The following is a 26,235-nucleotide window of genomic DNA, read 5'->3' as shown; positions in this document are numbered from 1 at the left end:
AACGTCGGACATTTAAACGTGGGTTCGATAAACTGCCGTAAGATGGCGGCGGCAACGTTTATTAATAGCGGACAAGGGTTCACTTCCGCCTTATCACCTAATCTTTTAAGGGAAATATGAGATAGAATATGGGAAATTACGTCCGATTTTATTTTCGACCGAGATCGACTACGATGTATGGCAAGCTAATCTATTACGGCAAGCTTTACTGACTTTCTATTTGAAAAGGAGTACAGCCCCCTTGGTGATTCGATATCGAATCTAATTTCCACGTCTAATTTAGGACACCGTCAATATTCTGCCAGGGCTTCAACTAGAGTCGAAATATCGCTAAACATTCGCAAATGGAATATTCTCTTCGGTATTAGTATTTTATCAACGCATTAGGGTACAGATTGAGAACGCGAGACCGTTTATATTGGTTCGATTCGATTAATCGAAGATGGCGCTGATAGGCTGACGTGTTTAGCCGCGGAAGGGCAAAATATGGCGAAATCGAAGTTTGCAAAGTGCTTGAAATAATAGGCCCGCTTTGCGCGCGATTTTCTCGAGTTGAGGAGATCTTGAAGACGGTGGCGTCGAGGCTTGAGAGGATTGCGATTTCGGAAAAATCGAACGGTTTTCCGGTAATACGCCGTTTAGGAGAGAAACGACCTTTGGGTCTGTTTATACACAACGAGCCGCAGTGCACTCTGGGACAGCAATGGTGGGCGCGTGATTTTGAACAAATTCGAGAAACCAAGAAGACGTTCAGGTACGCTCGCGATTTTCGAAAATCTCCTGATAATGTGATAGAACGACGTCCGATTAGCCGTGCGATTCAATTCTCCGGGTAACGAAGGTGTCATTGCCCCGGGGAAGCGCATTCCGTGGCACGCCCCCACCCGCCACTCTATACACTTCGTACGGATGCCTGAATTGTAGGTTAAGTTCGTCCCTAAGTGATATTTGACGCGTTTTCGAATCGTGTTTCGCGTCGCCTCGCGCGCCTTGTCTTCTCGAATCGGATTTCTGATAAACCTCGGAGTGTCGGCCGAGTTAACCTCTTTGGGAAGCGTTAGACGGACGGGGAACTTCGCTGGACGGAAAATGGCGCGTTCGAGCAATAAATGGCGCTAATGTGCCTCAGTTGATTGCGCTTCGAATTTCCTCCGAGCGTTCGAATGTTCGCGTTTTGATTTTGAAAAGTCAGCGCCAGATCGCTCGCATATGATTTCGGATGGTGCGCGGCGCGGCCTCGTCGTGGCCGAAAAATGAAGAACGTCGATCCAGATAGCAAGTATTTGAATTTTTGAATTTTTAAATCCAGGTCCAATGAACGAGTTTACTTGTCTCCTCTCGGGAAATAGCGAGAGCGTCTCGGTACGGTATTACGATGATTTTTGAGATCTTGCGCTAGCGTTGCGTGGGAATTACTTAAAAATTAACCCCGATGAGCCCAGAATTTCTAACCTAACCATGTAAGTGGGTCTTCGCCAAGTATTGGAGCATGTAGTTGATTAACGTTAGAACTACCAAGACGGGTCAAAATGACTTGTTTCAAATGGCTCTTCATATTCAGAAAAATCTGCTGGTCGTTCTAGCGTTAAAGTTGGTCATGTAAACACAGTTCGAGGCAGATGCCCATGTTCAATTGCAAGTTTTCTCTGGTTTTCTATGGGATGTTAGTTTATCGAGTACTCGGTCGGAGTGCCGATTCGTCGAATTAATTACTCGTTTTATGTTTTAGTAAGGAACTAACATCCAAGAATTAGTCACGTAATGTCTGTCAATAAAACGCAAGGTGCTCGGGCTCTGGTTGAACCACTGGCTCTGGATTCGAGGACGCTCGGAGATAACGATCTTAGCGCTTTGTCTCTGTCGCACAATGCCGAGCAATATACCTCCAATGATTTTGAAGCTTTTGCAAATATCGAAGCTGAGCTGGAATGTATGAATGCGGAGGAAGTTATGACGAGAGAAGGGGATCAATTGGTTATTGAACGCAACGAGGAAGAAACCATCGTGCCTGATGTGGAAATGACAGACGTTTCCGATGAAGTTAGAGAAGAACAGATTATTTATACTGCGGCAAATCAGAATAGTCAAAATATCATATTTCAGACTAAGCCAACGTTACAGAGAGTTCCTGTCTCTGCAATACAAGTGAGTGGTTTATTCTATCTAGTAGTAATTGCTTTTGTGTATACCTTCTTTATTTTTTATTCGATAATTTCACTTCAGGTTAAACCTAATGCATGTCAAACGTCGCAGAGTCAATCTATCATGATTGTTTCTCCTGCGAGTGGTCAAGGCACCAGTCAAATTTTGAAAATTTCTCATCCGGCAAGTGCTTCAGCTGGTCAGTTACAATCTTTAGCTCAAACTTTGATAACGGCTAAGTCAACCGATGGTAATATAGTACAATTAAGATCGGCGCAAGGAACTAAACCTGTGATGGCAACGAGCCAAGCAAGTAATACAGCTGTCAGTGCTGTTCAGGGTGTTAAAGGAATACAATCGACAATGAAGCGACCTGCACAAACGGGGCAACAAAATAGAAATGTAAGCAAAGGCTAATAACTAAAATTTTCTTACTCCGAAGTACTCGCTAGTGGACCTTGACAGATTTAAACTTTGAAAATACATTCTATTCTTTAGGTTTATACAAAAATGATATTAACGGGAGGTCAAACACAGCCTGGTCAGCAAGTTTTGATAGCGTCATCACAGAATGATAATCAACAACAAACAATTAAGTTTTTAAGTAATAACGCTGGGAACCAAAATGTTCCAACCCCGACAAAAACAATAACACTAGCGCAGGCTCAACAGATGGGGTTAATTACGTCCAGCAAAGTACAACACATTCTACCATCGGCGCCACAAAAACAGCAGGTATAGATACCTTTAAAAATTGAGTTTAATTTTGATGTCATGTCATTTTTAAATTTGTGTTTAAAACCGAATTCCTCCTTTATTAGGGGATTATTGTGAATAAATTGGTGCAGTCATCATCTACACAACCATCAAAAATGACAATAGTTCCAAGTAACGTAGTAAAGTCTCCAGCGAAAATCCTACCAGCTCCGACTATGACGTCTCAGGTGAAGCCTACGGCGATCTCCAATTCTCAGACTATCACAAATAAGACAGCTGTTCAACAGAATCCACAGAAAGTTATCATTAGACAGGTATTTTGATTTCTCGTTCTGAGGTTCTGAAAAGAATCTTAAGATTTATTATTTAATCACGAATTTTTGTTTAAATCGTGGCTTTTCAGAGTTCCTTAAAGCCTGGAACGGTTCTTGGCAGTGGACAAGTAATTAGGATACCAGCTAATCAGAGTATCGTATCTGGCGGAAACCAAATACATCAAATACAAATGCCAGGGCGTCAGGTTTGTCACTTTTTAAATATATGTATTAATATTTCTACTCTTCAATCAGTGTAATGTTTAAATTATTCATATGTCAGGTGCAATATGTAAGATTAGTAAGCACACCAGCTTCGAATACGACCAATGTAGTGACTGTTGGCAAGTCTAAATCTCAAACTACTCTGCAAACGGTTGGAGTAGCTCAGAAAATTGCAGGTCAACAACAGATTGTTAAGGTTAGTGCCTGTAAATAAAATGATTACAAGGTTAAAATTAATTAGCCTTAGAATAACAAATGTAATGTTTCGATCTTGCTGGTTATATTAGGTTGTTCCGTTAAATACTGGCAGTAATCAAACTCTGAGGACTGTGGCACCGAAGGCAACATTATCAACAAATACTCAGAGGTTGTTGATTCCAGCTGCAACTACAGTTAGTAATCAGTCGAAGAATGCCGTAGCTATTCCAGCATCGGCTTTAAGTCAGCTAGCGTCGGGCCAAGCGGTTCTTTCCACGAATCCTAATGTTGGTAATATTGTTGTTCTTCCAGCCCAGTATCTTCAACAACAGGTAAAAATCTCTGTCGATGAAACATGTCACTAAAATATTATCATGATATATAACATTGGTAACTTCTTATTTGTAGCAACACACCGACGACTCGAAAGGTAAATCTCAGCAATCAGCGTCAAGTCTGTTGAGCAGCTCGCAAAGTTTTCAAGATTCTTTAGATACTATATCCCTCGGAACCATTCCAGAGACGAAAAGTTCACAGCGGTCATTTTCTAATATCGAACCTAATGGAATCCGACCGAGGAAACCATGCAATTGCACCAAATCTCAATGTCTGAAGCTGTGAGTAAATATCTCTTTAATTAAAATATAAAAAATATAGAAATATCGTAAAATAAAGTTACAAAAAATATGGAAACAGAGTATATAATATTCCGTCTATGCAGCATTGTTTAAACTTGCCGGACTATTGATATTCACTTGTTTTCAAGCGTATTCCTGAAGTTGCATTTGCTGTGTAGAATGGCTTACTCTTTTGTCAATATTCCATTTAAAAAAATAGACAGTCTAGGAATCTAGAAAAATACGGTGTAGAATACGCATGCCTTTAGATCATATATTCGTTTTATACTGTCATAACAGCGGTGATATTAAATTTTCCGTGAACTTGTCCCGAGTTAACCTCTAAACATGTTCTTCGTCAGGTACTGCGATTGTTTCGCGAATGGGGAATTCTGTCACATGTGTAACTGTAACAACTGTTCCAACAATCTGGGGAACGAAGAGGAACGCCAACGAGCTATTAAGTCCTGCTTAGAACGGAATCCAAACGCTTTCCGACCTAAGATTGGCAAAGGCCGAGAGACTGGTGATGATATTAGAAGACATAATAAAGGCTGCAACTGCAAACGCAGTGGCTGCTTGAAGAATTACTGCGAGTGTTACGAGGTGCGAGAATATGCGTTTTGTTTTATCGGGTTCGATGTAACTTTATTTATTCTACAATAATTTATTTCTATTTTCCAGGCGAAAATTCCGTGTTCAGCTAATTGTAAGTGCATAGGTTGCCGCAATATAGAGGAACCAAGTTTGGAAAAGAAGTCTCTGAAGGACCTCGCAGAAGCTGCCGAAGTTAGAACGGCACAGCTTAGTTTGAATAAGGCCAAATTGCAACAATTGTCCGAAGTAACATTTAGACCGCCTGCTACATCGAACACTGGTGCACGGTAAATATCTCCATTTATATTAAGTGCAGTTTCTTTGCTGTTAACATATATTTTTTTTTTTTTTTCTAATGAATCGTTTGATAAAGTTTTCATATGTTTATAGGTCATGTGTAAATGTATTTGCTTTTATTACAGGCAACCATTTAACTTTCTAACCGATAAAGTAGTTGAAATGACCTGCCAATGCTTGATGGCACAAGCAGACGAGGCGGAACGTAACATGTTAGATGATGAGACATCACAGAGATTAATAATCGAAGAGTTCGGAAGATGTTTGAAGGAAATTATAGAATCAGCACACAAAGCAGAAGCTACCTAGCAGGTGCATCTGGTAAGGCACTTCAGTCGTGTTGTTACAGATACATTCGAAACCTGTAAACTTAGAAACACTCGATTCAATTTAGGTAGAAAAATAGGAAGTGTCAGAAATCACTACTGATCGCTGCTGGAGATTTTTTTTTTTGAGTGTCATTTTAAAGGGAAAGGGACATACTAAAGATTGTCACGTGTGTGCTACTTACTATTTTGCAGGAGTGATTTGGATATTGTCAAGATTACAACGCAACGAGACGTTGGGTTCGAGCTGTACAAAAAGTGCTATTTCTTATGTTTATTTTCTTAGAACGTATGTAAGAGGAATTTTAAATAGATACGAGGGTAGCTGAGTCTTAGTCAAAGAGGGTGCCTGGAGTATTAAGTATAAACAAATTATTTAGCGTTACAGACATTGAGAAATATTTAGTTGTAAGCCTCACTTTTAATTTATTTGGAATCCTGATGGCGAAAGTTACTGCAAATTGACATTGTGTTCGGTCCTTTGACATCACTTTCGCAGCACTTGGAGAAGCATCGTTGTCAAAAAATCCATTAATTATGACAGAGAGCGTTTATAAGTTAAATTTGAACATTCTACACTTGAGAAGCTGCGGGAAATATTTATTATGCAAGAGAGTAAAAAGGCTATTTTTATTTCGATCGTTATATATATATAGTGATTATTGATCCTTTGATAATAGGTAAATGGGTTTGATAAAGTCATATCATTTCACTGAGATAGACATAGTTATTTGCCAGGAATTGCACCTCCCTGTCTGATCGCAGTATCTCTGCATTTTCGCATTGTATAAACTAGAGTACATGTACAGTTTCCTAGGGAATCGTAAATGCAGATATTGTTCATCTTTCTAATGGTAAAATGAGTATGGCAGTGAAAACCATAGTTTACCGTAATATGTATAGTTCCACTGTAGTGGGGAAGAAATAAAGTAAACGATATGTATTTAGAATTTCGTGGTCGGTCAAGAGAATTGGGATCGATAAAGGATATGTCGAGTGAATTATTTTGACGAAATTCTCCAAATATTAGTCGTACCTTTACGCGGCGTTGTTTTGTACATTTACTTGAGAATGTACTCATTTAAAATCCGATCCGATTTTCTATGGGTAGACGTGTTTGAATTATAGATGGAAACATGTTTTGGTTTAAGCGAATTCCTAGACTAAAGGCATATAGTTTTTTTTTTTCTTATGCACAAAAGTAATTCATTGCAATAACAGCATCTGTATGTATCGCAGAATGATAATAGAACTTCGTGAAATATATGTGGCGAACTAATATGAGAAATGAATAGAATTTATATATTATATATAGAAAGAGTAGTTTAAGGACAAATGTAAAATAGGTGAAAATACAAGTATATATATAGATATATATTCATAGCATTTGTATTTTACAGTTAATGGTATTTTTCTTAAAATACATTATTTACAAATGGTCTACGGACAAATCATAGTATCTTGAGGGTACAAACAGAAATTAAGGCAGTCGGTGCTTAGATACTGCATCGATAATTTTTTTTCTCGAGAATGAGAAAGTGCAGTAATAGCTGTATAATAAATTGTAGATTAGCATCACATTGCCAGTTATGTTTAAAAGTGATCCTGCATATGCAATGGTTAAATCGATCACTTGTAATATTGTTTAATGCACTCGATGAAGAATTATGAAATTTGTCACAGTCACGCATAAGACTTTCCAAAAATGTTTCAAATACTTGAAACGATTCGATCTAATGTACATTATTGGATATGAAATTGGATTTCCAGGAAGATGTACAAAAGTGGATAGAAAGACTGTAAAGTTGCGACGGTATTTCTTGTATCTGCTTAATGTCAATATTCACTGTTCAAAAGTGGCTTAGAGAAAGGTCTTTTACAGGCAGGAGTGTGCGTGTGTGTACATACATTTTCGAGTCATGTAATCTTCAATAAATCCTGAATTCCCATTTGTTGATGGAACATTTATTACGGAAAATTTCACGCACCTGCCTAAAACTTGATGACCTTGCTTTTTGACTTATTTTCTTCTGGATTTAAATCTTTCTTCGCAACGTCCTCCTCTAAACATTCTAGGGTATTGTTCTTAATCGTATCGATGGTGATTATCTTCTCTTGCTTTTCTTTTTCCAAGTCTGGACAATCCTTTTTGAGATGCGTAACATCTCCACATATTTTGCATGCTCCGCCGTTCGGATACAGTCCCTTTGGATTATCGGGGCATTGTCTAGCAATGTGTCCTTGTTCCCGACAAATGAAACATTTTGCAAATCCAAACTCATCTCCCTTCTTCACTCTGCACTCGAAATGGGTATGCTCCGTTGAGCCACACTTATAACAAATTCCGCTTCCATCGTCTTGATCGAGTTCTGGACAATCCGACAAATTGTGGCCTCCTTTGCGACAATGGAAGCAAGCCTGTTTTCTCACCCGTGCTAATGCCTTCTCAGCTTTTCTTCTTTCTAATTTCATTGCAGCTTTGATTTCAGAAAGAGGAATTCCTGGGGGGAAAAGAAAAGGTGAAGTTGAATACAATTTAAGTGAAATGAATATGAAAGACCAAGATTTAATAATTTAAAAAGAGATGTCATACCTTTAGCTATCATTTCCTGCCTAAGTGCTTTTAGTCTTTCTGCATCTTCCTTCAAAACTGGAAACCTATCAAACGGAACAATTTGTATCCCTCTACCATTAATAATGACAGTATTTTCTTCTAAATCAGGTTTTCTTCTTTTGTGCTCCTTGTCGTCACGAATTTTTGGGGCTTTCCTTTTGTTATTATCAGTCTTGTTATCCTGGGGAAATTTCCTAGTGACATGACCATTTTTGCCATTATAAGATCCGTGTTCCGAAACCTCTCGTTTATTGAATACTGGTTTAGTGCCATTTATGGTCTTTTCTTGTTTCCCAGATTTGATATAATTGTTCCAATTATTGTCTGCAACATCGAAACCTTTAGATTCTGTAGTTTCTCGTCTTGTATCAGGAACCTGATTATTCAGCAAACGTTTCTCCTTCTGTTTTAGGTTCCGTTTTTGACGTTTGCTACGTTTTCCCATAAATACGTCAGTTTTTCCATTAGGTTTCTCTATGTTCTTATTACCTCGATCGATCTCACTTGCTTCTCTTTTCCTTTTCTTGCGTTTCTTTTCATTAACGGTATTGTTTGTCTTACTTTCATTTACGCCGCAAGTTTCTTCAGACTTAATTTTATTCGAACTTGTATCAACCATGTTATCCCCAGTAACAATTTTACCATCGTTAGTTACAATACTTTTCATTTTCTTCTTTTTGGATTTTTCTTTAGGATATTTAGATACTACATCCGTAACATGACATTCTGAATTCAATTTTTTCTCGTTGACTTTAATATTTGCATCGCTCGTAATATTAATATTATCTTTTTTAAATTTATGTTTGACATTTTTTTTTAGACCTTGTTCTATCGAATCGTTACTCTGCTGTACTTCAATCAATTTCTTTTCTTTCTTGCTGCCCATAGATGTTATAGTATCTGTGTTTGCGATGTTCTTGGATTTACTACTTTTTGATTTTGCCTCTTCAAAATCCGCCCAAGTATTATTAACATTTCCACGTGAGGTAGAGTAAAACAGTTCGCTCTTGTCCTCCAATAATTGTTTAGCAGTTTTCGGTTTCACTGTGGTACTTGTTCCAGCTAAGGAATCTTGGAGCTGCTGTTTCATGACGTGCCATGGGGTCCCATCGTCCGGTACGCGTTCATTCGATGCTTTTGATCCTTTAGCCCTTGCAAATCTCGTCATATTAATTGTCGAAGTAAGTAAAATCTCTATAAAGTTGATCCTTTAATAATCACGTTGAGATTCGAACTAGCGAATGCCATTAACTTGTGAAAAAACCTAATATTGGAGGTTATGACTGCGGTCACCACGTTGATCTGAGAACGGCGGTGAATTTTTATGAAGAAAATCTCCCAGTTTTTCTCAGTGATGTTTGAGAGGTTAATCATGAACTATCTACGTATACAGAACTGAAAGTCCATTCTAGTTTACCTCGTTTCGTGACGCATTGGTCGAGAAGAGATATAATAACATTTTGGAACACACCTAAAGTACTGAGGTGTATATATTTACAATAAAACTTTGTACGAGAATAGGTTATGTCAAATTATTATCTGCAGTCGTCTTCCACAGAGTTTCGCAGTATCACGTCGAAATTTCCTGAAATTCCGCGAATACTGAAGAAGAAACGGTACAAGTAAAATGGTAACTCTATTTTATAGCTTCTGTCACATTAACCAATTGTTTTAACCGCCGTTAATAACAATTCATGAGTGCATCTTTAGAATCATGAACACGACGAAGAGGATAAACGTAAATTTTTCCTCTTTGGTGGGACTTAAAGCGGAATTACTAAAGAAACAAATAGAGGTGAAAGATGCGAAGGAAAAGAACGAAAATTTTCACAACCCAGCAGCCCCAAAGGTTAAAACAAAACGAACTAAGGAAAAGAAGAGAGACCGTGAAGACGATGCTGTTAAACCGGTCGATGTGGAAGATATCGAAGCCCATAAAAAATCCAGGCTGATGCTAGAAGCAAAATCAAGGTTATACGATACTTTGCGAAGGTCACGTAAAAACGTTAATCCACATTGCCTTGTTGACTTTGCTAATAAACCTTATGAGTCTGAGGAAGAACAGAGCGATGATGCGATAGATGAAGTCATGTCGGACGATCCTTCTGATCCAGAGGATGAATGGGTTGAATATGAGGATTGTTTCGGTCGTACAAGAAAATGCCTGCGCCGTGACTTGCCAATGATGCAAGCCAAAGATAATTTTGTGAAGAATGAAATTATGAAAAAACCCAAATCTGAAAATGATGACGACCACATCGATAGGGATGCTCCTCTTGCAAACGTTGTACAGGAACCTGATATTGCATTAATGCGTAAAAAGTGGGAAGAACAAATGGTTCGTCTTTCCGATAAGCAGGATATACATTATCAGGATGTTCTCTTTAATGAAGCCAGAACACACGGCGTTGGATATTATGCATTCTCACAAGACGAGGAGGTCAGAGCAAAGCAACAAGAAAATCTAAATAAACTTAGGCAAGAGACCAAGCAAAAGCAGAAAGAAATGACAGAGCTTAAAACATTAAAGTCTAAAATGGAGCAAAACCGGTTGAAAGCAGCGAGAATACGTCAGAGAATTCGAGCTGGTTTACCTGCCGAACCGACATCAGTGGAATTGGAGGATTCACAGAGCAAGCCATCGGATGTTCCAGAAATTGACAGTGCTCCGCAAGGAGAAACAGAAGTAAACCAAAGATTAACAGACATCTCATCCACTAGCGCTACCATGGAGAGAACTGAATCGGAAAAGACATCTCCCGACAGTCTGCAAGCAGTCGAGGAGAAAGTAAAAGCATTTGGCAAGCTTTTGAACAAGCGAACCTGGTATGAGATGTCACAAGAGGAATGGGTCCACGAACGAAGAGAGGATCGTAAGAAAGAATTCGGGCCTATATATAGTAACTTCAAGAAGGGAGGATATTTAGAAAATAGTAACAAAGTTAACGTGGATGAGTCCTGTGGTGACGAGAGTCACGATGGAATTAGCAATGAGCCAGAAATGCCTGACTGTAAAATGGACGATGAAACTGTAGTAGACAATAAGGAATGCATTGTAACTGTAAATAGTGACTTAGCAAATATTGCACAAACATCGATGCTCCCAGATACCGAAGAAATCGTTACACCTGCTTCTATTTATTTATCCGCTTCAACTGTTGGTGCGAAGCAAGATTTACCCGAAGTTTCTACTCCTCCAGCCAGTTGTTCAAGTGATCCTGATATTGTTCGGTCCGTGAATATAACGCATCAGGAAGAAAGAAAAAGTCCTTACGATCCAAATTATGAAGTGCCACTCCCGGAAGAATTTGTACTCAGCACACCGCCGGACATTCCTACAAGCCAATGCGTCGTTTCAAGTTCTTCACAGTTATCCCTTAACGATACAAGTTCTGAAATCAGTGATTCAAGAAATGTTGCATACCCTACAAGTGAGTCTTCATCGAGACATGTTCCCGACGAAGATAAGATATTAGCCGGACTGAGGTTTCTGCGGGAGAAGTTTGAACAGAAGAATAACCGTTGATCGTGCCTATCGTATTATACCATCTTTTTCAATTGTACAGATGTGTCACCGTATTTCTGTTTCTACAGAACATATGCGCGCTGATAAGTATTCTCACTCTAAATTAATATAACTTGAAAATATGTCATAAATAAAATATGAATAGAGTGTCATTTAGTTTTACGAACATCGGAAGGAGAAATTCAATCTTAATTAAATTCCACGCCGCAGCTATTAGCAGACCTGGTCTCGAACTATTGGAGACCACGATCTCCCAGGTCCCACCACGATAACAGCTGCCAATTCGAGCGTGTTTATACTTAGCATTTGATAAGCACTCTGTGCTTAGCATAGCATTTGATAAACACTCAGCCAGCATCCGACAATCGCTTGGTAACGCTCAGCCATGAGGTGAAAGGTGGCTATCTCCTTTCACTTGCTGCTCCTCCTCCTCCGCTTCTATTTTCCGCAGCTCGACGCCGATCCGACCGGCGACCCAGTTTCCCGGCGCGAGCACTTCGCCGTCGAAGTCGGTTCGAGTTTCTGCTCATCCTTCCCTACAATCAGAAACATCCGGACCGAATGGAAAGGGCGTTCGAATATCGAAGTGGCGCGCAAGATAGCATTCCTTGATTCCTCCACAGCACCCAGGATCCCTGGTCAATCTTCGGATTCACCATGGAACGAAAGTGTGTTAATGATTCAGGCAATTCCATGAGAAATTCCGTTAAAAAAAATAGTGCGTCCGATGTGCTCCAACCACGATCGTACCCTTCAATTTTGAAACTCCACCATATATCCATCACGAGGGGCGATCGGCTTAGCGAAACCATTTTTATTTCCTAAACCTACCGTGGCGCTGGTTTACGGGTTGAAAAGGCTTGGTGGAGTTTCAGGGCAAGTACAAGGCATAACCCGCCAAGGTTCTTTACTCCAACCAACTACTCCGCTACGTTTTCCAGTTCTCCAGTTTTCCATACATTTCGGAGAAAATCTTGAATTTTAAGCGTATCAGGAACTGCGGAAACATAACGTCCCATACTTGTATAATTTACATGACGTATGAAATTCCTAAAGTATCTGGTAATTTACTGTAAAAAAAAATGCGTAAATTACTTAGGGTATTTTAATTACGCCACGGTGGACATGGGGAGTCTAGAGTTCTAAATCCAGTAAGTTACGTCAGAAACGAAGAGAAATTCCCGGTAACTTCTCCAAAGCCTTTTTTATCGAGAAATTATGAGAATTTGGATTTTTCAACAGAGCGAACGAGAGGTTTCGATTAGCTATAGAGAAACATCGTAGAGGGGAATTTCCGTTGTACGTTCTCCGTAGCCAATAAAAACCTCCTATTCGCTTCTTCGCAGAATGAAATATTAGTTCATTTGAAACAAATGGCATGAAATTTTCCGTGAAGTTGTACATACGTGAATATTTTTGGCTGGAGGTAAATACGACCCTATAATCAATATTTTCTAATAGTAATTATTACTCTATAGCTTGAACTTTGAAGTTGATTGAAAAAAGAAGTTATTTAAACGAAGAAACCTAAAGTATAAATAACAAAATTAACGTTCTCTTAAATTCTCAATGTTCCCGGTAACTTACGGTATGTTTCACAGTTACCTTCTCCAATTTAATGTTACCGAGAATTTTCGAACTCTAATCGTCCCCCGATGAGAGTTTAAAATTTTCTCCGCGGTGGTGGCGCCATCTAGGAGTGCGTTCCTACGTTCCGTACGCGTGGCGCGTTTATCCGGTGTTTAATATCCCTCTATTTTCGAAAATAACTCGGCCTGGGTAATTGCGACCGAGTGCCGGCGGCATATAGCCTGGCTAATTTGCAACGACACCACGAGGCGCGCTCGAAACCGTGCCAACGAATATGAATATGTAGATTGCCCGTTCGGACATTATCGCGCGACTTTATTATCCAGGATGGCGTTAAGGTCGGCGATCGAGGGCGCTCTCCTGCGTCCGGAAATCCCCGGTTTTGGGCTTTCATGGAAACTGGAAAGAGCGAAAGTGCGGACGACTAGGCGGAGGAATGCTAACAACTTGCGTAGGAATTTAATTAGCGGCCGTGTGGGATTTAATTCCCCGCCGAGCCGTTGCGCGTCGAGCGCTGCCGGGAAAAGTTACTTCCGCGGGTTGTCGCGAGCCTAGATGCGCAATCGATGCTATTTTCGGGAGCTGCGATTCCAGCGCGAGCGAGCGAATGGGAAACCAATGGAATCGCGTTTACATCTTTCGTATTGTCGGGAGGCGGAGAGAGGTTTCTTCGAGATTGAATTTATTTCCCGTTTCGATTCGCCGCGTCGCGCTCCCGTCTGAAGTGGAATTCACGGACGCTTCGTTTTAGCCACGAAGTAGTATATAAGGAGACATGACGGCAATAATGACGTCGTTAATTTATAGACCAGAACAATACAAAAAAAGTTTCATTTGGATAGAACAATTACTGCTCGCATAAGGGGGTGGTTCACCCCTTAAAAATGAATGTCTTCGAGAAACTCCAAATGCATGTTTCATAATTCTTCATTCCCTACATTTTGACGGTTGTTTCATGAAAATCGGTCGAGTGCTTCTATATGAAACAGTCAACTTTGGAGCCTGATTTCACCCCCTAAAAGTGTTTATCCGCCGATAAAAAAAAAACACGAGTCCCTTAGGTTTTACTCCTGTATAACATATTTAAAAATGAACAAAATCNTAGCATTAATTTTAACCATTTTTGTATCGTAAATTAATCATTTCATCCAAAGAATTTGTACACGCAATTATTTTTTCCTAAGCCTTCTAATTATTTAAATCTGTATGTGGTATACCTATCTCTACGAAACCCGTCCCATCGAACCAAAGAAATGCTTCGTTAATTCCTAAGAATAATTACTCGACTCGATCGAATTAAAATAAATCGTCTGAATTTCGAAGAAACTTCGCATCCCACTTCCTCCAGTTAATTCGAGTGAAATAATTATTTTTATTATTGACAAAATTACTTCTTTATTTTTAAGTGATGTGCAGCATAATGCTTACGCCTTTGGGAAAGAGATTTCACCCCCTAAAAGTGTTTATCCGCCGATAAAAAAAAAACACGAGTCCCTTAGGTTTTACTCCTGTATAACATATTTAAAAATGAACAAAATCGGAGGGGGACACCTCAGGTACCTTCCTTGTTAGAGCCTGCCCCAAATGGTATTAATATTTAATTTTCATCGTTATCTTCCCACCGTAACGAATTCCACTTTGGGCGTCCTAATCGGCGCAAACATGGCCGCGCATTCGATTTATGTTCTTTTGTTCAGCGGTTCGTTTTAAATCCTCGAGGAGGGGGCAGAAGACGAGGAAACTCCGGAAGGACAGGCACGCGAGTATTAAATTTCATTCGAGGAGCTTTGTGTCGTTTGCGTCAAAAATGGCGGGGAAAAATTACGCCACGGAGTACAGGCTGTGTATGAACAGTCGCCGGAACGGCAGCGAAACCGACGAGGAGGTCGAGGACGACTTTCCGCTGATTCGTCGCATCGCCGAAGGGTCGACTTCCGGTCGCAGGGTCTCGCGAATCCGTAGACTCGGAAGAGCCACCTCGACGAACCTGCGAAGGGTAAGTCCTTCGTCATTTCTTTTTCTTCTATATAATGATTATTGTATCGTTTATATTTACATTGTACCGTACCACTTTTAGAAATTTTTTTCTCTTAATTAGTATTCACATGTATGTATATTGTATCGGACCACTTTCATCTCCACTCCAGAGGATCTTTGGAAGAATTAAGGTGAAGTGAAACACGTCGAGGAACTTGATCAACGTCGATAAAGAAGATTTTTCTAAATGCCTACGTTGCCGACGTTGGTTTTTATATTGACAGCTGGGTCGAATTATATTGTGTATTGTACCAAATGGCATATTCCACCTGTCGTTTTCGTACAATAATTATAAAGAAATCGAAGTAAAACTCCAGAAATCCTCTGGATTCGTGCCTTCTGGGGCCCTAATTGACTGCGGAGGGACCCCCTGCGCCATCTGTGATTTCCAGGTCAATTAAATTTTCACTCCGAGACCTCGTATTCCCATCGTTTTAGCAAAGAAGCGCATACAACACTTTTTTTGCCTTTATCCCGTTAAAATGCGAGTTTATAGATTACCAGAGTGTTCTACATTCTCGCAAAATTGTCCTGACCCTTTCTTTTCTCATATCAGAGCCTTCGATAATTGTATATTGATCGAAATATGAGAGCTCGACGCCATTTTGGTTCTGGTCTGGACTGAGTTAAAAAATTTGTTTGAAAAATCCAAATTTTTAATCAGTGTCAGGACAATTCTTAGATGATCAGGAGTGATGTGTCAAAGTTTCGGACAGCTTTGTCTAATACCCTTAAAAAAAAGTGTTGTATTCGAATCGACTGATTTGAAGGATGTTTCACCTCACCTTAAATCGTGCCTCGAATCAGGCTCTTATTATTCCCACGGTACCCCTCAAACGTTTAATTTATGGAGATTTTTTACTTTCGTCGGGACGAGAGGGATTCTCCCTCTTCTTATTACTTCCGGCGCAAGCTTTGTGGCAGGGAAAGAAGGCTGAGATTGAATCCATGCTCGGCGGAAACGTGGCGTGGCCGTGATTGAAATTATGAATTTGAAAGGTGAAATCAACGTTTCTGCGATGCCCGTTAAATATTTCCCGCCGTTTCGAGGGGAGTAATGAGTGTCTTTCGTCGCTCGTTATTACCGACGCAAGCGCGGTCGAAATAGGCGAGTCGATTTCCTTGGGATAAATGTGCCCATAATTATGAAAGTGGTCTGAGTCAAAATTGAAAAAAAAAATGAGTTTATCAGTTATTTCACGGCATATTATTTCAAACGAAATTAATTCAATGTAATTTCGAAACAAAAAATATATGACTTAGACCACTTTCATAATTATGGGCACAAATGAACGTTTCTAAAATCCCGCTAAATCCCGACATAACCGTGTTCACTATTTTCGTTATCATGTACCGGGATCGAGGAAATTCCCTCGAAAAGTCGACTTATCGACTTTGTCTATTTCCTCAAGATATCACTTAGGTAAAGCGAGGCGTAATGAGCTTCTGATAAGAGGGAATGATTTTAAATAGCCGTTGTCTTCGAGGAATGTGGATCGCGTGACAAGATGGCGTCACGAGAAAAAAGTCCCTCTGCTTTGCAGGAAGTGTCCCGAAATGAATGCTGCCAATTTTGTTTATATTTATTCCTCGCATCGCGGTTTTTCTCCCAAGCACGTAATTGCAATTGTCGCGACGATTCCAGAGAAAGCGACCGCAGGAGAAATCGTAGCTTGACGTAGGAACGCTATTTCTTCCTCGCGCCTGGAAAAACCAAGATGGCGGCGAGACGCCGGGAGGGCGTCATCGTTTCCTTTTTAACGCCGCGTCCGTCGGTCGTGGAGATTGCGAAAGACGAGTTCCCGCATTAATGAGACCGGGTGCAATTAGGTGCAGCATAATGCGGACGCCGTTGGGAAAGAGGAAGCACAACTTGGAATCGCAAAACGTGCTTAGAGGCGATCCGGAAAAGAAAATGGCGCGTCGGGCCAGAAGTTAGGAAGAAAAAGGACGCGTCTTTTTTCCTCATCTAACGATGGAAAAGTACCATACCGCCTACCAAAATAAAGAATCCATTGAACCAAAGAAATGCTTCGTTAATTCCTAAGAATAATTCGACTCGACTCGATCGAATTAAAATAAATCGTCTGAATTTCGAAGAAACTTCGCATCCCACTTCCCCCAGTTAATTCGAGTGAAATAATTATTTTTTGGATTGACGAAATTACTTCTTTAGTTTTAAGGGAGAATTCAGTAAATAAAAAGGAAGTTCAAGTGGACGCCTATAGAATTGCGATATCATTTCGCTTCGGGGGATTTTTTTTTCTTTCCCTCGTCAGCGCGTGAAGAAACTGCACGGCGGAGTAGAGTTCGTTGAATGGGATCTTTTTTCCCTCCTCCATTGAATCGGTAAAGGTGCATCCGAAACGTCCCTGCAAGTGGGATGCAGTTTCCTGGGCTTAACTACTCGCGAGGCGTTTTCTCGGGCGATAACGCGAGCAAAACGAGGAGAGTTCATCGGTGCAATGTCGCCTCGACAGGAAACTAACGAGTTCACGGCTGCACTGGCAGGTTCCTTTATTACACAGGCAGGTCAAGGGTCGTCGCAGCTCTTTTAACTTCGCCTTTCTCTCCCGTCTAGACTATCGCTCTGCGAAACTATCAAGATCACAAGTCGAAATTACTTCCGACGAATAACCGAGGCGAAGTTCCTCGAGACGCTCTCATGAGTCCTGGTGGATCCTAGAGCATCTTCCCAATAAACCCAAAACAGTGGGTAAAAATTAAACCTGCATCCTCCCAGGATTTTTTCCCTCTACGTTAAGGTGAAGTGAAACATCCTTCAAATCAGTCGATTCGAATACAACACTTTTTTTTAAGGGCATTAGACCAAACTGTCCGAAACTGACACATCACTCCTGATCATCTAAGAATTGTCCTGACACATTGAAAATTTGGATTTTTCAAGAAAATTCTTTAACTCAGTCCAGACCAGAACCAAAATGGCGTCGAGCTCTCATATTTCGATCGATATACAATTATCGAAGGCTCTGATATGAGAATCGAAAGGGTCAGGACAATTTTACGAGAATTTAGAACACTCTGGTAATCGATAAACTCGCATTTGAACGGGATAAGGGCAAAAAAAGTGTTGTATGCGCTTCTATGCTAAAACGATGGTAATACGAGGTCTCGGAGTGAAAATTTAATAGACCTGGAAATCACAGATGGCGCAGGGGGTCCCTCTGCAGTCAATTAGGGCCCCAGAAGGCACGAATCCAGAGGATTTCTGGAGTTTTACTTCGATTTCTTTATAATTATTGTACGAAAACGACAGGTGTAGTATGCCACTTGGTACAATACACAATATAATTCGACCCAGCTGTCAATATAAAAACCAACGTCGGCAACGTAGGCATTTAGAAAAATCTTCTCTATCGACGTTGATCAAGTTCCTCGACGTGTTTCACTTCACCTTAAGCAACGTTCGCGTTACACGGTTGAGACGATGGCGTAATAGACGTAGAATAGACGTTATGTCGACGTTGAATTTGTCTCGGAACGAGTAAAAGACTTTTTTTTTTGCTACGCAGTTTATACTATTACTGTCAACGGTTTAAACAATGTTTTAACGTGTATTCTAGAACTTTTAGTTTATTGGGCTGGGCCAGTCTGGAGTGCTTTTCACAATTCGCATTTCTCACAAGTGTCGGATTCGCTGGGAAGCCGACCCTGTGGCGCGTATGTCGTTTACGCGGGATTACAGGGTTCACCCGATGCACCCCAATACCTCGTATTGAATTTCCGAATCGGCAATTTCGATCAGGATCAGCGACCATCCAATACGTTCTCTCTGGAGTGGCCGACTGGATAGCAAGGCGATTTCTATCGCTGATATCCGGAGTTCCTTTTTTTACTTCAGCCTCTGCGGTCATCAGCGGTTATCAGTTCCGCGGTTTTTTATCGGAGATCCCCGGTTGCTTTTCCGGTGCCTCCTGGTTCTCCCCAGGTTTCCTCCATCGACTGAAAAAGAAAAAAAAATTCTTCATCGGACCAGAGAAATATTTCTTAAACATTAGGTTTACGGGACCCGTCAATTTGGCGGAATTCAAACTTCGAAAAGAAATACCGAAAAAACCATAGCATTAATTTTAACCATTTTTGTATCGTAAATTAATCGTTTCATCTAAAGAATTTGTACACGCAATTATTTTTTCCTAAGCCTTCTAATTATTTAAATCTGTATGTGGTATACCTATCTCTACGAAACCCGTCAAATTGACGGACTAGCTAATTTCATAAACAATCCATATATATTTGCTTCGTTGCAGAGAGTGTAAGGCGAAGATGAGAGTGAAAGTTTGCATTGAAAGTGGAGAGATAGAAGGATCTTCGGATAGTGAAGAGGAAAACTTCTTGAAAGGGTGTCGTAGCAAGAAAAGGATGCGCATTTTTTCTAGTTCCGACTCCGAGGATGAGAGGACGAGCATTCCAATAATTTCCGTGATAATTTTTAAAAAAGGACTTTTTACTTACTAATAATTCATTTAAACGTAAAGCCTAGGGTTGTTTAATTCAGACTTAACTTCAATATATCGATTTTTTAAAGAAAATCCGTGTATTCGTTTACTCGTCAATTTGACGGATGCTCGTAGGAGCAGGTATATAAAAAACCCCCGTAAACCTAGTGTTAAGATAGTACCGAAGAGACATTTTCTACGTGAAGTTTCAATTTTATTAGGAAATTTCTTTATAGACATTTTTAAAACATTTCGTATGAAATTGAGATTTTGTGGCTCCGTATGCGCGTTGTATGCCCTGTTCGAAGAAAAGTTGTATGAACGATTGAGGGGTCAGATGCCACTTTCACATCCCCTTAAAGAATCGCCATAATCCCGAAAATCTTGTCCAGGGAAGACGGAAATTTCTTGCTATACGAGTTGGGACAACAAGTTGCTCCATTACGTTCCTTAGCCCGGGTGGAGGACGCCGCGTGCACCAGGCAGGGGTGTTTACGAACGATGCATAATTCATCGCGCTTGTGTTAACCGGGCGTCAGGGAAAAAAAAGAGGAAAAAAAAATAAAACTGCGGCCGCTTTATTCGTCGCGCTACGTCGTCGGGATCTCCCTTGGAAGTCGACTTCCTTGAGCGGTACTTTGGTTTTTATGCGCCGCCACTTTTCGCCCCGGTTACTTATTCTGGCCATCCTTGGAAGAAAATCCTGGACGTTACATTTGTGTAAAAATCGGTGTTAAGCGATATCAAGGGAATTGAAGAAAAGCATCGATTAGTAACGAGCTATAATATCCGGCTTCTCTTCTTTCTCTCTTTTCGAGAACGCCTTCGTTTTCTCAGAAGTTCCTGGTTTTTTCCACCCCCCGGTGGCCCTCGCGAAAAAGTAAACTAATTTCGGGAAAGCCGTCTCGTCGCTACCTCAACGTCGGCGAGGAAGCGGCAATCTATTTTCTATCGAATCCGATAAGCCGATACAGAGGAGCCATCTTGTAGGAATTTACGGACGCCGTTTCTTGAATTCCCTGGGCTCGGCGAAACAGTTCTAAGGGAATAAAAGTATCTGGAAAGTGGGGAATTCATATCCTACTAATGCCAAGTTCAATCGCAATTGCAAGGGACGCGTTTAATTGGTGTCAAAGCGTAGGAGTAAACGCTACCCTTCCTCGAGTCGGCCGCCATCTTGAAAAATATGACTCTTCCGCGTCCCTCGCTTTGGCTCACCGTCTGTTGGCATAAAATCATGTTTTACAGGTTTCAAAGACTAAAAAAAGACAGGGAAAGTGGGGAAATCATATCCTACTAATGCCAAGTTCAATCGCAATTGCAAGGGACGCGTTTAATTGGTGTCAAAGCGTAGAAGTAAACGCCACCCTTCCTCGAGTCGGCCGCCATCTTGAAAAATATGACTCTTCCGCGGCCCTCACTTTGGCTCACCGTCTGTTGGCATAAAATCATGTTTTACAGGTTTCAAAGACTAAAAAAAGACAGCGGTAAAGCGTTACATTTAATTAAGCTGAGTTACTTGGAGAGCAATAACGTTTCGACGGTCGTAATCAACGAGGGGAAAAATGGAAGACGACGTAGAAGTTAATAAAGACTCGCGCAACGGGTCGGCGTCCTGCCGGGAAGTCCTTCGGGCTCCTTCATGGAAAATTAAGGGTAATTGAAGTTACACGGCCCTCTGCAGGCTCGATCTCATTCGTCTCGCAAATGCTGCGGCTCCTCGGCGTAAGTCAACACGGACGTTTAGTTTTTTATATTTCGTTTTATTAAACTCGGTAACTCCCGCGACAGGGGACCACCCGTTGTCGGTGCGGCAGTAACTTTCCCAGGGTGAGGCAGGGAACTTTTAATTAAGTCGACTCACGTACTTTCTTTGTTGTTTCCCGACGACGGAGTAATTGACGATGAAGTCGGGTCATTCCGGCTGGTCGAATGGGAGAAACGAAAACCGAGTGAGATGGATAGAGAGGAAAGAACCCGAGACGAGTGCCGACGATTCGTCTCGTGATCGGACCAGTTAACCCGAGAAGAACTCGCTTCAACGAAGACCAAGAAAGAAGAAAAACAAAAATAAAAAGAAATAAAACAAACCATGAAAACCGCAAGTGTGTCAAATCCTGCCATTTTCCCAGCCTACATATACAGAAATAGTGGGAAAAAATGTTTTCTGATGTTTGCAACAATTTATCGGTAATTTACGTAATTACAGCGACCATTAACGAGGCGTCGGAATGAATGCGGAGTATCATGGGAATCATTAGTAAATGCCTGTGGGGATAATTAGAATATCGGCGTTAATCATCTCGCGATCGGGCCAGTTAATCCGAGAAGAACTCGCTTCAACAAAGACCAAGAAAGAAGAAAAACGAAAAAAAATGTAACAAACCATGAAAACCGCAAGGTGTCAAATCCTGCCATTTTCCCAGCCTACATATACAGAAATAGTGGGAAAAAATGTTTTCTGATGTTTGCAACAATTTATCGGTAATTTACGTAATTACAGCGACCATTAACGAGGCGTCGGAATGAATGCGGAGTATCATGGGAATCATTAGTAAATGCCTGTGGGGATAATTAGAATATCGACGTTAATATCCGCAAACCATCTCGAATTCGGGATTGCAGGTGACATATGTGCCCATAATTATGAAAGTGGTCTAAGTCATATATTTTTTGTTTCGAAATTACATTGAATTAATTTCGTTTGAAATAATATGGCGTGAAATAACTGATAAACTCATTTTTTTTTTAATTTTGACATAGACCACTTTCATAATTATGGGCACATATCGTTGAATTTTCTCCATCGAAGGAGAAGGACGGAACCCGGGATGTCCTCGTCGGGTCAACCAGGAAGGAGAATCGAGAACGCGATCCAAATTGAACGCATTCGGAGTGTTATGGGAGGATTATGCTTAACCCGGCGGACTTTAATAAGGTTTACGAGAACTCCGCGGATCGTAACGTTCATAATAACCTTTCGGAATCCCGGGCGCGTACCGCGAAACAATCGGCTCCATAGATATGTGGATTTGGCTGGCATCCAAATATGATCATCCAGTTTATTGTGGGCTTTTATTAAAACTTGCACGCGGGCAGCGTTCGCCTCCCTTTTCCGTGATACCCCCCTCGCGATTGGATGAGCCGAGGGGTGCAGAACTATTTATTGTTCGTTGCCTCGTGGCACAGATCCAACGATCGCTCTGGCTGGATGCAGAATGTTTCCTTTGTTTTTCCTGTCGAGTCGGCGAGTGCCCCCCGAACTTTTCCGCGCCCGTCACCGGAGAGAGAAGCGCTTTTCGGCCTCTGAAATCCGGTTTCCGGCGCCCCCTCCGCAAAACGCAGAAATTCGTGTGGATTATTAAAGCCAGTGATTAATTGCCCCTAATTGTCCTCTTGGGAATTAGGTTTCCACGTGGGAATTTCGATTTACGGCTCGTTCATCCCTGCCACCCCCGTCGCCATCTTGGAACTCGACGAGCCCCTCGTTTTTGTAATCGAACACTCGTTACTTATTTGCGTGATCGATTACCGGCCTCGTCTTGCGAAGTCGATATCGGGCTTTGAGCCTCTAGTTTCGGACCGGCCTGTAATTCATGGCTCCCAAGTTTATCCAGGAAATTCTCATTACCGAGTTCCTCTATGCGCGGGATCCCGGCCAGTGATAGGGTTTCCTGGTTTCTCTTCTGGAGAGCCTGGAATCGTCATTACTCCTCGTTAAGAGGGCAAGCCGAATAATCCCTCGTTTATATCTATGCCATCGATTCGGCCCCCATATTGAACTTTCCGTTGGACCCACACTTCGGGAAGGACGCCGCTTCGATTAATTTCACGCCTCCGATTCCGGCCGCCATCTTGGATCTTCTGGAGGACGCGCGCCGTGTCAAGATACTCCCCGAGATTTATAAGAAACGAGGCAAAATGCTTTAGGATCGTGATTTTCATACTTTAACGGTCCGATTTTCCTCTTAGACGGGGAAAGTGGGACCTCCAGTTTGGGACAGTAACGAAGAAGCGATTTTAACCGAGATCCACAACCGCCGCCATCTTGGATGCTCCGGAGGGCGCCGTACGAAGATATTTTCAGCGATTATCAAGAAACGGGACGGGAAATATAGGTGAAAAACCTTGAGATCACGATGTTTAGAGTTTATCGGTTAGTTGTTTTCCGTTGTAGGTAGGGAAAGGGGGATTTTTTTTTCTGGATCGATCTTGGAGGAGCGATTTCGGTCGAGATGGATGCTCCGTAGGACGCCGTACGAAGATCTTTTCAGCGATTCTAACCGAGATCCACAACCGCCGCCATCTTGGATGCTCCGGAGGGCGCCGTACGAAGATATTTTCAGCGATTATCAAGAAACTGGACGGGAAATATAGGTGAAAAACCTTGAGATCACGGTGTTTAGAGTTTATCGGTTAGTTGTTTTCCGTTATAGGTAGGGAAAGGGGGATTTTTTGTCTGGATCGATCTTGGAGGAGCGATTTCGGTCGAGATCGATCGGGCGAGGTGAGGCGAATAACGGCATGTCGGGGCAGAAGCGTTTCCGGGTTAAATTACGCGGTCGATAATTCAATCTGCGCCATTTAACCGTTGGCTAAGGATGCTGGGATGCCTCGCAAACCCTGATGATATACTGGGCTCCCCTTAGTGGATGTCTACAAACGGCATTACCTTGCGTTCGCCATTCGCCCTCGGACACGCCGATGAGCGAGACGCCTCTCGAGGGCACTCATTTCGTGGGGGTGGTTTTTGCTCTTTCTAACCCCGCGGTTCAATTTTAATCAGTCACTTGACCAGTCGAACCGTATCAAAGGACGTTTCACCCCGACGTTTCATCGACTCGACGAGGCGTAGCGTTAACTGGGGAGAAAAGGCCGAAAACCCGGAGCCGAGGGAACAATAAGCGCGATTCAGAGCCCTCGTATGTTCCCGGGGGTCGCGGAGAAGAGAATATCCCTGGAAAATGCAATCCCACGGGAGAACACTGGGGAAAGCGCGGGATTCTATAAAAAATGGACGGGCACACTTTAGTGGGTCCACCGCGGTCTCCCCTTTATTAAAGTCTAATGCCAAAGAATGCGTCGCCGTTTCGAAAAAAGAGTTGAAATTTAACGGGTCCAGTTATAAACATTCCGAATACAACCCCTTGTACTTGCTTAAGGCGATGTTAAAGTAGCCTCAAAGAGGTCTCGTTTATGAAACCCTCCGAACTGGGTGTATCGAATCGTTTGAAACATTCAATGAATTAATACAGAGACTATGAGAAAGATCCTGACAAAATTTCAATTTTTTACAAAATTTGNCTGGAAATCACAGATGGCGCAGGGGGTCCCTCCGCAGTCAATTAGGGCCCCAGAAAGCATGAATCCAGAGGATTTCTGGAGTTTTACTTCGATTTATTTATAATTATTGTACGAAAACGACAGGTGGAATATGCCATTTGGTACAATACACAATATAATTCGACCCAGCTGTCAATATAAAAACCAACGTGGGCAACGTAGGCATTTAGAAAAATCTTCTTTATCGACGTCGATCAAGTTCCTCGACGTGTTTCACTTCACCTTAACACAAGAGTTAGATAGTGCGCACATTCAGGTAAATCGAGGCAAATATGTAAAGTGCATAATCCGCGAGGTAGAAACGCTGCATCGGGGGGCATCTAGAAAACAATTCCCCTATATAAATAATTGCCAGCTTATAGTTGGTCCAACTAGGAGTCGTAATTCACGTGGCAGAGCCGTAAGGAACACCAGGCAGTGTACTGAAAACGTGTAATTGCGAAGGTCTTCCTGGTGTCCCCCCGGGAGTCCCCGGAAGAGGCACCGTAACCGTGGGAAATGTTTCCAAGGCATCGGCGAGGCCATCTTCGAGGATTGCTCACGGCTTAGAGCAGAGTGCAGAGCAAAAAGCTCGCATATTAAAGCCCTATATATAAAGTATAGTTTTATCGCCCGGGCGGCACATTGCGCCGGAATTAATAATCCAGCCCAGTCGAGGGGATCCCCCGAGCTCCAGTTTTCTCGAAAACCCTAGCATCCTAGGGAAACTTCCATCCGGGTCTACGACTCAAAAATATATTCCCTAGGCACTATCCAAAGAAATATTTCTTTGGCTTGTAGTGGTAATTCTTAATATATCTAGATAATAAGTAATGTATGAGAAGGGAGAGATGAAGAGAGAGGGCACTATCCAAAGAAATATTTCTTTGGCTTGTAGTGGTAATTCTTAATATATCTAGATAATAAGTAATGTATGAGAAGGGAGAGATGAAGAGAGAGGGCACTATCCAAAGAAATATTTCTTTGGCTTGTAGTGGTAATTCTTAATATATCTAGATAATAAGTAATGTATGAGAAGGGAGAGATGAAGAGAGAGGGCACTATCCAAAGAAATATTTCTTTGGCTTGTAGTGGTAATTCTTAATATATCTAGATAATAAGTAATGTATGAGAAGGGAGAGATGAAGAGAGAGGGCACTATCCAAAGAAATATTTCTTTGGCTTGTAGTGGTAATTCTTAATATATCTAGATAATAAGTAATGTATGAGAAGGGAGAGATGAAGAGAGAGGG

The 26,235-nt window shown here is 41.5% G+C and overlaps 3 protein-coding genes across 8 annotated transcripts; 2 read left to right on the top strand and 1 right to left on the bottom strand.

The window, feature by feature from the left end:
- The first annotated feature begins 241 nt into the window (after positions 1-241).
- On the top strand, positions 242-7,385 carry LOC105698535 (protein lin-54 homolog). Of its 6 annotated transcripts, none has more exons than XM_012422863.2 (14): positions 242-754; positions 1,310-1,460; positions 1,730-2,145; positions 2,224-2,544; positions 2,641-2,877; positions 2,964-3,173; positions 3,263-3,379; positions 3,457-3,594; positions 3,686-3,928; positions 4,005-4,026; positions 4,117-4,213; positions 4,576-4,819; positions 4,898-5,097; positions 5,233-7,385. In XM_012422863.2, exons 3-14 carry the CDS (start codon positions 1,762-1,764, stop codon positions 5,414-5,416), a joined length of 2,397 nt encoding a protein of 798 aa, XP_012278286.1. In that variant the 5' UTR covers positions 242-754; positions 1,310-1,460; positions 1,730-1,761; the 3' UTR covers positions 5,417-7,385. The 6 variants fall into 6 exon arrangements, with proteins under 6 accessions (XP_012278286.1, XP_012278281.1, XP_012278282.1 ...); XM_012422857.2 differs by having other exon boundaries at positions 243-754; positions 4,005-4,213; positions 5,233-5,428; positions 5,629-7,385; XM_012422858.2 differs by having other exon boundaries at positions 1,310-1,362; positions 4,005-4,213.
- LOC105698537 lies at positions 6,793-9,432 on the bottom strand. The gene is made up of 2 exons (XM_012422864.2): positions 8,027-9,432; positions 6,793-7,934 (listed from the first exon to the last, which is right to left on the bottom strand). The coding sequence occupies exons 1-2, from the start codon at positions 9,213-9,215 to the stop codon at positions 7,426-7,428; spliced, it is 1,698 nt and encodes a 565-aa protein (XP_012278287.1). The 5' UTR covers positions 9,216-9,432; the 3' UTR covers positions 6,793-7,425.
- A 120-nt stretch (positions 9,433-9,552) lies between these two features.
- Positions 9,553-11,725, top strand: LOC105698575 (coiled-coil domain-containing protein 174). The gene is made up of 2 exons (XM_012422934.2): positions 9,553-9,677; positions 9,758-11,725. Exon 2 carries the CDS (start codon positions 9,762-9,764, stop codon positions 11,571-11,573), a length of 1,812 nt encoding a protein of 603 aa, XP_012278357.1. The 5' UTR covers positions 9,553-9,677; positions 9,758-9,761; the 3' UTR covers positions 11,574-11,725.
- The last annotated feature ends 14,510 nt before the right edge of the window (positions 11,726-26,235 follow it).

This window comes from Orussus abietinus, unplaced genomic scaffold, assembly GCF_000612105.2.
Source record: "Orussus abietinus isolate OABI.00-Male unplaced genomic scaffold, Oabi_2.0 scaffold226, whole genome shotgun sequence".
Lineage (NCBI taxonomy): Eukaryota > Metazoa > Arthropoda > Insecta > Hymenoptera > Orussidae > Orussus > Orussus abietinus.
The sequence above is the reverse complement of the archived record's forward strand: the minus strand, read 5'-3'. Positions and strand labels throughout refer to the sequence as shown.